Source organism: Trichosurus vulpecula, chromosome 2 (genome assembly GCF_011100635.1).
Source record: "Trichosurus vulpecula isolate mTriVul1 chromosome 2, mTriVul1.pri, whole genome shotgun sequence".
Taxonomy (NCBI): Eukaryota; Metazoa; Chordata; class Mammalia; order Diprotodontia; family Phalangeridae; genus Trichosurus; species Trichosurus vulpecula.
The window spans coordinates 60344403-60357425 of record NC_050574.1 but is presented as its reverse complement, the minus strand read 5'-3'; the positions used below and the strand labels follow the sequence as shown (position 1 = coordinate 60357425).

Here is a 13023-nt window from a genome sequence, read left to right as displayed (position 1 = left end):
TGAAGTTTGTGTAGAAGGTGGGGTAGTGGGCAGGGAGGGGGATTTTTTTTTCTGCTGAGAATCCACAAATAATTAATCTTCAGTCCCATTTGGTACTTTAGCTGTGTCTTCTGAGAACATAGGATATGTCATTGTACTCCTTCCTTAACTCATCTTAACCTGGACTCTTTCAGTTGTTTTTCAGTTGTGTCCAACACTTTGTGACCCCATTTGGGGTTGTCTTGGCAAAGATACTGGAGGGGTTTGCCATTTCCTTTTCCATCTCATTTTATAGATAAGGAAACTGAGACAAACAGGATTGAGTGACTTGCCCAGGGTCCCATAGCTAGTAAGTGTCTGAGGCCAGATTTGAGCTAAGTAAGATGAGTCCTGAGGAAGAAGCCCTGTGTTCTATCCACTGTGCCACCTAGCTGCCCAAACCTAGACACTACTCACTACGTAATAAGAAAAGACTGCTTGAAGCCCATGGCACAGCACCAAAGCAACTGGTTGAATATAAATGAATAAAATGAATATAAATGAAATAAAACACAACAGGCATTAAGTACCTCCTGTGTGCTAGTCACTGGGCAAAGACAAAAACAGAAGAGTCCGTGCCCTCTAGGAGCTTACATTCTACTAGGTGGCTACAACATGTACGTAGAGAAGGACAGTGCAGGGTATATCGAGGAACACTAACTGGGGGAATTGGGGAAGATTTTATAGAGAGAGCAGTACTTGGGCCAAGCCTGGAAGGAGGTCAAGGGGAGAGAGAGGGGGAGGAGAGGAGGAGATGAGAGGAGAAGATTGGACAGTAAGCCTGAGGGACAGCCTGTGCATGTCCACAGAATGGGAGTCAATTTATCAGGTAGATAACCAGTTAGACTGATTGCACAATGTGGAGCTTTGACTCACTGCCCTTCACTGGGCCTCTCTTTCTTCATTTGTCAGATATGGTCCCTACTTCCTGTTTGTCTTGTGATGTACTTGTGCAGAAAAGTAGTGATAATGGCTTTGCTCTGTGTGGACAGATACCATTTGGATGCCTCACTGTGGCGGGGGGAGCATAAGCCATGCTGGGAAGGTTTTGAGTCCAGCCCTGGGGAGAGATCAGATTCACTCTCTGAGGACCAGTCCGGCCATGTATGGAGAACCTCAGCCTGAGTAGGCCGCTCAGGCCCAGTAGACATCCTGTTGGAGAAACCAAGTCTTGTCACTGTTGACACTCTTGACGTCACAAACCAATTTGAGAATGCATGCAATAGTCATTCACCAATACCAGTGATTTAAAACATTATGATAGGCTGGTGAAATGTGTGGGAGAGCTCTGCTGATTCCCCGGCAATCCCACCTTTTCCTTCTTCTAAGGCAGTTTTTTTCATGTGACTTGTTTATTATGGACAAACAGCTCTTTTTTTTCCTAAAGCACCTAATCAAACTGTGTATGTCTTCAGCTTCCTTTCTGGTGTTTATTAATGGGCATGCCTATACTCTTACATTCCATATTCTAAGCTTCCTTCCTTCTGTGTTTTTAAGATTTCTTCCAGCTTTGATATTCCATGTTCTAAAACGTGGTGTCAAACTCAAATAGAAATGGATTCTGTGTACATTGATTTAGAAAAGCACAACTTAACATTATCTATGTTGTATTGTATTTTTATTTATTTTGTTCAACATTTCCCAATTACATTTTAATCTGACTCCCCTTTGGGTCAGCCTGCTGCCAGTTTGACACCTGTTTTAAATCTCCTTCCAGATCAAATGTTCTATTTTCTAAGGGCTCTGCCAGCCCCAGCCTTATGTGATTCTATGATATGTGTTGTTTCTCTAAAGCAGTTTGTTTTTCTTTCCTTTTAGTGGTTCCGTTCATCAGAGTCAAAGTGATTTCACTTTTGTGACTGGAAATCTGCTTGGTAAACTCTTCTCTACCAGAACGCGAGGGCAGCTGGACCCATACAAGGGTCTGGAGATTATGGTACAGGCCATGCTGGCGTTCCTGCAGAAACACCTTGGTAAGGGAGGGACAGGGTGGAGACCCAGAGAAAGGAAGCAGCAAGGCCTTGTGTTTCCTTGCAGATGCCAACTTATGTTGGGAGGATTGGGAGCTCAGAGATATTTGGAAAAAAGGAAAATGTTATTAGGAATAGGATGAATGTTTTATAGTGGAAAGAATGTGGAACTCAAAGTTGGGTGGCCTACGTTCAGGTCCCTGACACTGACATGCTGTGTGGCACTGGACGTGTCACTGACTTACCCTAGGCCTCCTCCAGTGTCTCACCACCTCAGGGCTGTTCCAACAGAGTAGAAGCTTCATCAGGTCCCACCAGGTTGGAAAGCACTAGATCATTTGCTTTTGTCCCCTAAGGACCAGCTTAGCTTAGAGCAGAGGCTAATTAATCACCTGCAGGTCACTCACCGGGTGATGAATACTTTTGGCCAAAACATCTTATGTGAAACTAATAAGGTATTGTGGGATAGCGGTGCAACTTGTGTTGGTAGAGACAGAACCCATCTCAAGGAAATTATGGGTCTTTTTTCTTTTAAAATATTTTATTGATAGTCTTTTCACTTCTAAAACACACATACACATGTGTGCACGAGCACACACACATACACACACACACTAGACCCCTACCTTGTAACAAAGAAGTAGAGTCACACACACATACAAAAAAAATTGGCCATGTTTAGAAAGGTATGCCTCATTCTGCACATGTAGTTCACCATCTCTCTGCCAAGAGGTTCACCAGTGCTTCACCAGTGACCAGAGCTCTGACATCCTTTCAGCATCCTTTTCTTTTACATTATTGTGGTCCTTGTTCATCTAGTTCTGCACTGGGTAATACATGAGTTCCTAAATTTCTCCAAATTCCTGGTATATATTGTTTCTTATGGCACAGTAATACACTCTTACATTCATATGTTGTCATTTGTTCAGCCATCTCCCAACCAAGGGGCACTCATTTTCTTCCTAGTTCTTATGCCATAAATGTTTTTGTATATTTGGGACCTTTCCCTCTGGCTTTGACCTCATTGGGTTATATGCCTAGTAGTAGTACTAACTGGGTCAGAGGGTTTATGTGGTTTAATGACTTGTTTTGTCTAATTGAAATAAGGGTTCTGTGGAAGCCAAAGTAATAGCATTCTGGGTGATTCAGTGAATGAGCTGAGCGTAACTAGTCTTTATTTCTAGAGAAGCTGGCTCAGAATGTGTGTCCCATAGCCACGGGGGCAGGGACATTACCTTTCAGGCTTCATGCCCCACCTCCCAGGATGCCTCACTGAACTCCAGGACCTCCAGTTGTAGAGATGCCCTCCTTACTTAGGCCCTCAGTGGCATTTGTTGATTGAGCTTGTTTCTCGTCTTATTGCCATAGAAGTTGGCCCCGAGGGCGTTTCTCCCGTCTCCCACCCCTCCATCAGTCAGAAGTCTCCCAAGGACAGGCCAGGATGGTCTGCCTCCAGACAAGTGAAGATCTCACCTCCTTTCTGTAGTGCCCGACAACAGATCGCTGCTCACTGAGGCTCTTACTTGGTGCCGCCGACTCACCGGAGTCCCAGCATCGTGCTTCATTTTGTTCTTTTAGCAGTGGTTTGGGCTTGCTGGCTCACGTACCACTCTAGTCCCTGTAGGGTAATAGCAGTGAAGCTGGGTTCCGGTCTTGGCTCAGACACCAGCTGTGTGAGCCTGGGAAAATTGGTTTTGTCGTCTGAGCCTCAGTTGTCTCATCCCTGAAATGGGGATAGCAATACTTGCATTCCAGTGCATCTACCAGCCTGCACAGGGTTGTTATGAGGAAAGCACTTTCTAAGCCCTGAAGCACTATATAAATGTGAATAATAGTAATATATTATTTTTATAATTACGGTGCTGTATTATGATATAGGAATGATACCTGCATCACATAAACAATGTATGATATATGAATAATATCTCGTCATTTGCACGACAATATCACCGTATAATGACATTGTTGTAATTTATCACCGGCATCCTCTTTGGCCTTCACACACAGAGGGGGCATCCCTGCCTTGCACTAATGGGAGCCTTCACCTTCCTTTAACGACCTGCTGTGACATTTCAGTTAGGCCGGAATGCTGAGTGTGAGACAAGGCCAGAAAGCCAGGGTCTAGCTATCTTGCGCACTTGTTTATCCATGTTCGTTTCAATGTTGCTTCCTGTTGGTTTCTTCCTTCCCCTTGTAACAAAATATAGCAGTGCCAAGCCCTATGGAAATGGTCAGGCCTCATTCTGCAGTTGCATTGGCCCCCTCCACCCCCACGTGGGACAGGCTGCAGTCCTTGGCAGGATTTCTTTAGGTTACTACATGCTGCCTAAAATGCATCATAGTTAGTAGGGGTCAGTGCTCATTTGTTAAGTATCTCCTGGGTACCAGGCACTGTTCTAAACTCTGCACTCACCTCCTCTTGTCATCTTTCACAGCTGAGAGTCACCTTCTGCTTGCTGCCCTTGGGGAGGGGGCACAGTGCAGCAGACATTCACCAAGTATCTGCTCTGGGCAGAGCCCTGGCTAGGCCCTTGGGGGTGGAGGATACCGAGTTTGTCATGGAATGTAGCAGAGGGAGAAAACAGATCCCTGCAGTATGAAGAGAATACTTTCAGTGCAAACAGTGCATCAGGGGAGGTGAAAGGAGAGGAGGATGTGGAGCACAAAGAAGGCTGGGTCTGAGTTCAAGTCTCAGCTCTGCCACTTAACTGTGTGACCCTGAGTGAGTCACCTGACCCCCTGGGCCTCAGTCTCATCTATAAAATGAGGAGGTTGAACTGAATGATCTCTAAGTTCCCTTCCAGCTGAGTCTGTGAGCCCATGGTCCTATAAAAGGCTCCTGCTGACAGTGGAGAGCAGTAGGAAATTCCTATCCTGAAGGAGCTTACAGTTACTAGGGAAGATATGTCACGTACACAAAAAGCATAGTGCAAACTAGGACAAGAGAAGGGTGGGACAGAGAAGATTCTTTGTTAGGTGTGAGGAAGGTCATTTCAGACTGGGAGTGGGTGGTTTGGGGGGGCAGAGTGATTAAGGGAAGCTTCCTTGGAGAAGGTGCCATTCGAACTGGGTCTGGAAGTAGGATTTAACAGGTGGAGAGGAGGTGGAGAGGACATGATGGGGTGAGGCCGCAAGGTGTGAGTTTACACAGGGAACAGTAAGCAGTTCAGTTAGGCCGCAGTGTTGAGTATAAGATAAGGATGGTGAGCAGGAATAGAGCTAGATTGGGGGGAGGGGGTCCTTGCCATTGGTGAATGCGCCTCATTTCCCTGAGCCCCTTACAATGACCAGTCATTATCATCTCCCCCAGCATGGCCCCGATCTTTGACTTGTTCCTCTCCCACCCCACAGAGCTGAAGGAAGATTACGATCAGTGGGACAGCCTCTTGGAAGGTGTTGGACCATCTGTGGCCCCCGGGTCCCCACACCATCTGAGCAGTCTCTGAAGACATTGGCCATCTGGTGAACAGTGACTTGAGCCAAATTTCTCTTTCGGTTTGGGTGGGGTTGACCCAAATTGCCAAATTTATGGGGCGTCCGTGGTCTCTTGTTAGAAAGCTTCCAACAGGACAGTTCTCAACAAGTGGAGATAATCATGCTGATTGAAGGGATCGGGCACTTTGATCTTTGACTTTTGTTGATTTGAAATTCACACTTAGAAGTTGGAGACCTGTCAGAGCCAGGCAGTGGACAGATGTGAAATCCAGAAGTCTGGTAACGTGAGACAGGCACATGGAGCAGCTGGGTGGGATGGGGCTCGGCCAGGGACCTCGAGCTTCATCTCTAGCCAGCCACCCCACCCAGCTGTTAGAGTGACTTCTGTGCTTCCAGATCAGAGTGGAGCTCTCGCTGATTTGTAGCTCACGTCTGGAGAGGACTTGGAAGGAAATCTAGAGATTGTCTAGTCTGCCCTTCTACCCTATGCAAAGAGTCCTTCTCCAACATTCCAGCCTCTGCTTGAATGCTTCCAAAGATGGAGAGCTAATTCACTGCTTGCTAAAGCAGACTGGGCCATTTTTAGACAACTTCAGTGTTCAGGAAGCTTTTCCGTGTGTTAAATTGAAATGTTCCTTTTTGTAATTTGCTTCCATTCATCGTAATTCTCTCCTCTGGAGTCCCCAGTGTGGATAGAATCTTCTTTATTCTCTGTGTCTCCAACAGAACTTGCTTTAGGCTAGCTGTTGAGATGTCTATACACAAAGGCCTTGAATACTGGCCTGGCTGGCCTCTGAAAGTCCCTGATTATTCTCCTTCCATGTTACCTGTGACCCAAGAACACTCAGTGGGGATACAGTCACTGTATCCAAATCTGACCCCAATTCATATGTTTGAGAACGCTGATTTCTCCAACCACAAGCAAGATTGCAGAGGTGCATTTAGGGAGTTTCAGGGGTCAGCTAGTCCATTCCCTTTGTTTTTGGAAAGAGCTTTCCTAATCAGTGAACCTCAGACAATTTCTGATGGGCTCTCTCCTGTTTTTAATGCCCCGAGAGAAGGAAATTGATCACTTCTCCAGGTGGCTCCTTTCCCGGGGACTTGTCCCATCTCCTTAACCCCTGAGATGCCACTTACTAGCCAGGTGACACCAGCAAGCCACTTCATGTCCCTCTGCTTCATTGTCTCATCTGCAAAGTGAGGGTATTGGACTCGATGACCTCTAAGGTCCTTTTCAGTTCTAAATCTATAATCTGTGCCTTTGTTCCTCTCCAAAGACATTTGATGAAATTGGAGCACTTTAATTTCTGGACTGTGATCCCCTTTATGGGGATGGACCATACCTTATACTTAATCTGCACAATAGTGAGCACAACGCTGGGCACATAGTTGCTGAATGAGTGGACCCCGGGCCACGTTGTTCCTGGGGGGACAGAGAAAGGAACTGAAGTCGGGGGTGTTTGGTGTTTCAGTGCTCTGGGACTCTCCAGGGCTTTGTCAATAACAACCTCAGCTGGAAATCAACAGGAGGAGGGTGAGTCCAGGACAAGAACAATAGTGGTCTTATTAGGCGTCCCCTTGTACCAGCCACTGTTAACAGAGGCCAGTTCACTTGGCTCTCTGGAAGAGCCTGGGGAGCAACCTGTGTTACCATTAGATTCGGAGGGGTCGGGGCCTTGCTGGAATGGGTTGCAATTGACACTGAGGTGCCATCTTACCCAAAAGTCCTTTTGGTCTCTGTTTTAAGGCTGTGAAATAACTTGTAAGCCCAGACTCCATTTTTCTACTGTGATCTATACCGTGCTTTGGTGTTTATTGATGGGAAATCATACTAAGATGTATTTGCCAAATGATATATATTGTAATATTCACTTTCAAATCTGCATTAAACCAAGATGGGAAACCATCTGGACCTGGTTATACCTTCTGTCTTCCTTTCTTCTCTTCCATCCTCCAGGAAAGGAGGCAGAGTTCTTCCTACCCCCACTCCATGGACCTAATTTGAAGCTATATTTACCTCATCAGTCTGAGCCCTGTACCCAAACAAAAGGGGTGGGGGTGGGGATGGGAGTTCGGCGAGGACTGTGTCTGAAGCAAAGGCAGAACCTGGCGTCTCAGCTTCTCCAGCAGGTGTTTATTCCAAAGGCAGAGTGGGAAACAGCTGGTGGTCCAAGTGTCGCAGACCTACCTCCACAGGTCCCTTGATTTTAGGGTTGCTGTGGCAGAAAGAGCTTGGCTTCTCTGAGGTTGGAGGGTAGGGCGTGGGGAATGGAGCCAAGGCCCCAGAGGACCAGCCTTGTTGGAGAAACTTCCAGTCATCAAATGGAAGCTAGCCTTTTCAAATCGAGGCCACCTCAGGAGCCAAGCCCTGAAACATGGGAGCAGCAGATGCTCGGGAACAGAGTTCTCCAAGGAATTAAGGGAGATTTCTTCTGACAGAAACACTGTATGTGAAACCTGGCCCTTGAAATGCCTGGTTACAGTGAGAGCCATATGCTTGGATCAGAGCTGTCTTTGAGGGTTGGTGGGGACAGAGGTGCCTGGGTCAGACGGTACCTTATTGGAGTGGGTGGCGATCCCCCTCTCCAACTCTTGTGAGAGACAACATGGTATAGTAGAAGAAATCAGAAAATTTGGGTTCAGATCCCAGCTCTGCTACTTACTAGCTGTATGACCCTTATAAACCTGTCTTCTCTGGCCTCAATTTTCTGGTCTGTTAAATGGAAATAAGGAGATTCAAGCTTTCTACTTCATAGCTTGTGAGGTGCCTTGTAAACCTTAAAGCACAATAGAAATGTGAATTTTAACTGAAAATGATGTAGAACTATTATTTAAAGGGTTGAGACAGGGAGCAGGGTAACTGGAAACCTGATTCATCTCATTCTTTCATCAGCAAGCACATATTCCCTTAGTACCATGGCAACCCCTCCCTTACCCAGCATTGTTAGGGCATGAGCCATGTGGGAAAAGAATGAATTTTCCAGATAACTGAAGCTTAGCCAGTAAATTTTTTAAAAATTTAAGTCATTTTATGGAAACCTTTCTACAATGTATATTACATGCTATTGTCTTCTTTATTAGAGTCTTCATCATGACTTCAAGTATACCTTTTAGTTACATCCATGTAGATTAAAGATTGCGCTTCTCCACTGACAGAACATTGCAGCTCCTTCCTTTCTCCCTTAGTAGATGTGGCCCCAAAAGGTGATTCCCTGGAGGGGGCCTGGATGGAGGTGGGATGTGGCAGGGAGCCTCTCCTCGCTTAGCTAGGCTGGCCCTTGAACAGCACGTGCTGGGCCCACATTGGAAACCTTTCTAGCATGGTCTGGCACCATCTCCCAAGACCTGATCTCCACTGATGTGACCTCGATGTCTTGATGAGTGAGGCATCAGAGAAGTATTTGAGTTGGGAAAATAGAGTGGGGTTACTGAACATAATAACTTTTTTTTAATGACCCAGGGATCTAAGTTATGCTACTCAAATAGTGATGCCCCTCCAAGAGGTAGAGAGGAATATTGGCCCCTATACACGGTGGCCCCAAGCAACTAGGATTTTTTAAATCTCCTATCTTTTGACATTTGCTGTCTTTTCCCTTTCTGTTATGAGTCACTTGGCTCTCACTACAACCTCTAATGCTGATTATCCCCACTAACTTTCTCTGTGTCTGGTTCTGAGCAGCCTGCCTACTCCCTTTTGATCAGCTGCTGGGTGGGGGGAGGTAGGAAAACCAAAACAATGAGGCATAGTGGAAAGGATCCTCTATGGGGAATCTGGAGACTTTGATTCATATCCCATGCAGCTGCTGATTATCTGTATGAACTTGGGGAGATCACTTCGCTTTTTGTGAACTCAGTGAGTTCTGAGTTCCCTTCGTGCTCCAAAGCCTATGATTTTTGTTAGATACAATGAGATGAGTTCAGAATAAGTTGGTGGTATACACTCAGTAGCCCTTTAGAGCTGGAAGGGACCATCAAAGTTACCTGTTCCTCCATTTTATAGATGAAGGCTCCTTCCATATCCAAATTCAAGCCCTTTGACCAAAAGTGTCACTGGAACTGAAGCCAAGGAATTCAATGGAATTGGGAGGTCAGGTCAGGGTGTCCAGTCCTGGGGATCCAACTGAAACAATGTACAGTAAAACATTACATAGGTTGTGATTTGATCAGGGTTACCCACATAAAAGGACAGCTAGGTGGCGTAATGGGTAGTGTCAGCCCTAGAGTCAGGAGGACCTGAATTCAAATGTGATCTCAGACATTGGCTGTGTGAGCCTGGTCAAGTCGCTTAACCCTGTTTGCCTCAATTTCTTCATCTGTCAAATGAGATGGAGAACCAGCTCCAGTATCTTTGTCAAGAAATCCCCAAATGGGGTCACAAAGAATCAGACACAGTTAATCAACGCAAACCACAAAAACAACTAATAAGTGTCTGAGTTACCATGCTTCTCTGACTCTCCCAGCACACACACGCACACAGATAGCTCAGAACAACAACCCATTTTTGCTTACTAAACCAGCCAGGCCAGTGCATGCCCTGGGTGCTCCTCCTGTCTTTTGTCTTTACGAATGAAAGAACAAATGGCTTTGTAAATGAAGGAATACCTTGATCAAGCTTTGCAGGGCAGTTACTGGGTCAGCAGTGGGGGTGGGATTGCTTGAACCGTCCACATTCTCTGGCCTCTTCTGTGACCAGTAGCAGCTGAGAACAAAATAGGAAATGGGTGACCAGTTTTGAGGTAGTCTGTAGTCTGGGATTGAAGGTGCAGTCTGAGATTATAGAAGCAATCTATGCAATATCAGTGTCTAGAATTTTGGTCTTATACTGAGAGGCTCCCCTCTTTTCCCTCCCCTCCCCACCAAAATAAATAAAATCTGATGTAATTCCAGGCTGCATAAATAGAATTCTAGTGTATACGATGAGAGAGATGACAACCTTGCTGAGTTGGCTGCCTCAGCTAGAGGGCCCTTCCGAGGCAGATCACAAGCCTCAGAATCATAAGACCAGGCTGGCTTCAGACTTCCAGGAGGAGGCCTAGTTTCCTCATTTGTACAGTGGGGATAATCTTCCTTGTGCGGCTGACCTCACAAGGTGGTGAGGAGAACACTTGATCACCCATCAGAAGTAGAGAGATGGGAGCTGCTAAACAAAGACATGGGAGCTGGTGAGCTATATAGTATTCCCATTCTGCATGTCACAATTTAGGCTTGACACACCCATTTGGGAAAATTCATTGTGAGGCAGGGAAAAGGCGGGGTTTGGAGTGAGAGGACCCAGGTTCCAATTCTGACTCTGCTATTTACTTTCCCTTAAGGAGAGGTCTTTTTCAGGTATGGGTTGGCCTAAATGGCTTCTGAAGGCCCTTTTAAAGCTGAAGTTATATGGGGGAAAGCATGTGATTCTGCAAAAGAGGTCTGGATTTAGAGTTGGGTTTAAATATTGCCTCTACCATCTACTTCTTAGGGAAATCACCTAACCTTTTGGGCCTCAGTTTCTTCATCCGCAAAACAAAGGGACTGGACTATTTTTTTGGAGGGCAAAGCAATCAGGGTTAAGCGACTTGCCCACATGGCTAGTAAGTGTTAAGTGTCTAAGGCCAGATTTGAACCCAGGTCCTCCTGACTGCCAGTGTTCTATTCACTGTACCACCTAGCTGCCCCAACTAAATAACTTCTAAGGCTCCTTCCATATCCAAATTCAAGCCCTTTGACCAAAGTGTGACTGGAACTGAAGCCAAGGAATTCAATAAAATCGGGAGGTCAGGTCAGGGCATCCAGTCCTGGGGATCCAGTTGAAACAATGTAGGGGAAAACCCTACATACATAAGCAGAAAGTGCTTTTATAAATGCAAGGTGTCATTACTGTGATTAGGTCATACACTTCAAGCCCCATCCACTTCTGCCTCCATCTGACGTCATCCAGAGGTAAGCTCCGGGTCCCTGGGGGCACCAGTCATCACCTGCTCCCTCAGCCCAGGGGCTTAGAGGAAACTGCTGTCATTCCTGCTGGTTCTGTAAAGGACCCTTAGGATGATGAAAGAGTGGGAAAATAGAACCTCAGTGAGCCTGGATTTAGAGTTTGGAGGGACTTTAAAGTTCATAGTTCAAGGCCTTCACTTTATGATTGAGGGAAACTGATCTCCAGAGATGTTTAGCAACTTGTCCCTACCTGAAAAAGACTCCTCCCTACTTTGTACCCAGGTGGTCCGTTGGTTGACCCTTGCTTGAAGGCAACCAATGAGGAGAAGCCTACTTGTCTTCAAGATAGCCCATCCCATTTTCCCATAACTCCAGGTGTCAGGAAGGGCAGAGAAGAGAAGGCAGGGAGGACCCTGGAGATCCATGTGATCAGAAGCACTGAGGCAGAAATGAGCATATTATATTCAGGAAAAATTCAGCAGGCAGATAGGTGAATGATGCTCCTTCCTCAAACCAGCCCCCGAAAATGGACACTTAGAGCAGTCCTCACTATATGTGTCTGAAAGAGATCTGAGCACACTGGACCATACCAGCCCTGTGAGCCCATGCTGAAGTAGCTTGGCCCAGCTTCACCCTCACTCAGACTGTCCCCTTCTTTCATGACCCAGCCTGCCTGCTATCCTGTCCCACAGAGTCCCTGCTAGTCAGACCAGAACCTGACTAGAGGGCTCCTTCCTCCTGGTGTTTGTCCACAAGGTTCCTCTTTATTCCCCCAAAACCCTGGCCAAACTCCCTTCTGACTCCTTAGATGCAGACCATCCAGAGCTGGTGGCATGGCTCCTTAGGTGCCTAGGCCCTCTCCCTGACTCAAGAGACAGCTGCACCTCAACCGTTCAGAACTGACGATAAAAATACAACCCTGTGACTGGTGTGGGTGTTCACTCCACCCACACAAATCACAACCCCTCTACAACTTGGTAGATGCTATTTTGAGAGTTGCTATAGTAAAAAGAAAAAACCATCACCCTGAGATTAACCTAGTGATGTACCAGTGTGAACCTAGGCTGGTCCTCAGAAGACAGACATACAGCAGTCTGTCCCGGGACCTGCTGGGTAAAGTCCACCCAAGTGTGCCCTCCACAGAGGGAGCCTTCAGGATTCCAAGGGAATTCCAGGTCATGGTGAAGCATCAGAAGTGTGCTAGTGAAAGAATAAAAGTAGTGAACCAGAGGAATATTCTTTTAAAGACTTGGAAGTTACTTCATGGCCACTCACATGCCTTTCCTAGAGGTTATCAAGGGAGTTTCTTCTTCCCTGCTTTATAAGTGGAGAAATAAAGGCCCAAAGGTCTTATGTGCTCAATCAAATAAGATTTCAGAATTGAAAGGGACCTCAAATGACAGCCAGTCCAACTTGTAACTAAACAGGATTCCCCTCATAACATCCAGCCTCCACTCAAAGTGACAGGGAGCTCACTATCTCCCCAAGCAGCTCGCTTCCACTTTTGGCTGATTCTGATGATTAGGAAGTGTTTCCTTATGTTGGGCTAGAATCTGCCTCACTACAGCTTCCATCTAAATGCTCCTTGTTCTGTCTTCTGGGACCCAAGCAGAAAAATCCAATCTCTCTTCCACAAAACAGACTCAAATACTTTCAGACAGCTTCTTTAGTCACCCTTCTGCCA

General features: G+C 46.2%; 1 protein-coding gene across 3 annotated transcripts in view; it reads left to right on the top strand.

Moving 5' to 3' along the window:
• PAFAH2 (platelet activating factor acetylhydrolase 2) overlaps window positions 1-7345 on the top strand; it is a 36229-nt gene extending 28884 nt beyond the window's left edge. For all 3 annotated transcript variants that reach the window (XM_036745480.1, XM_036745481.1, XM_036745482.1), the window contains exons 10-11: window positions 1837-1991; window positions 5340-7345. In XM_036745480.1, the coding sequence (XP_036601375.1) occupies window positions 1837-1991; window positions 5340-5434 (250 nt within the window). In that variant the 3' untranslated portion in view covers window positions 5435-7345. The remainder of the gene's footprint in view (window positions 1-1836; window positions 1992-5339) is intronic.
• Window positions 7346-13023: the final 5678 nt, after the last annotated feature.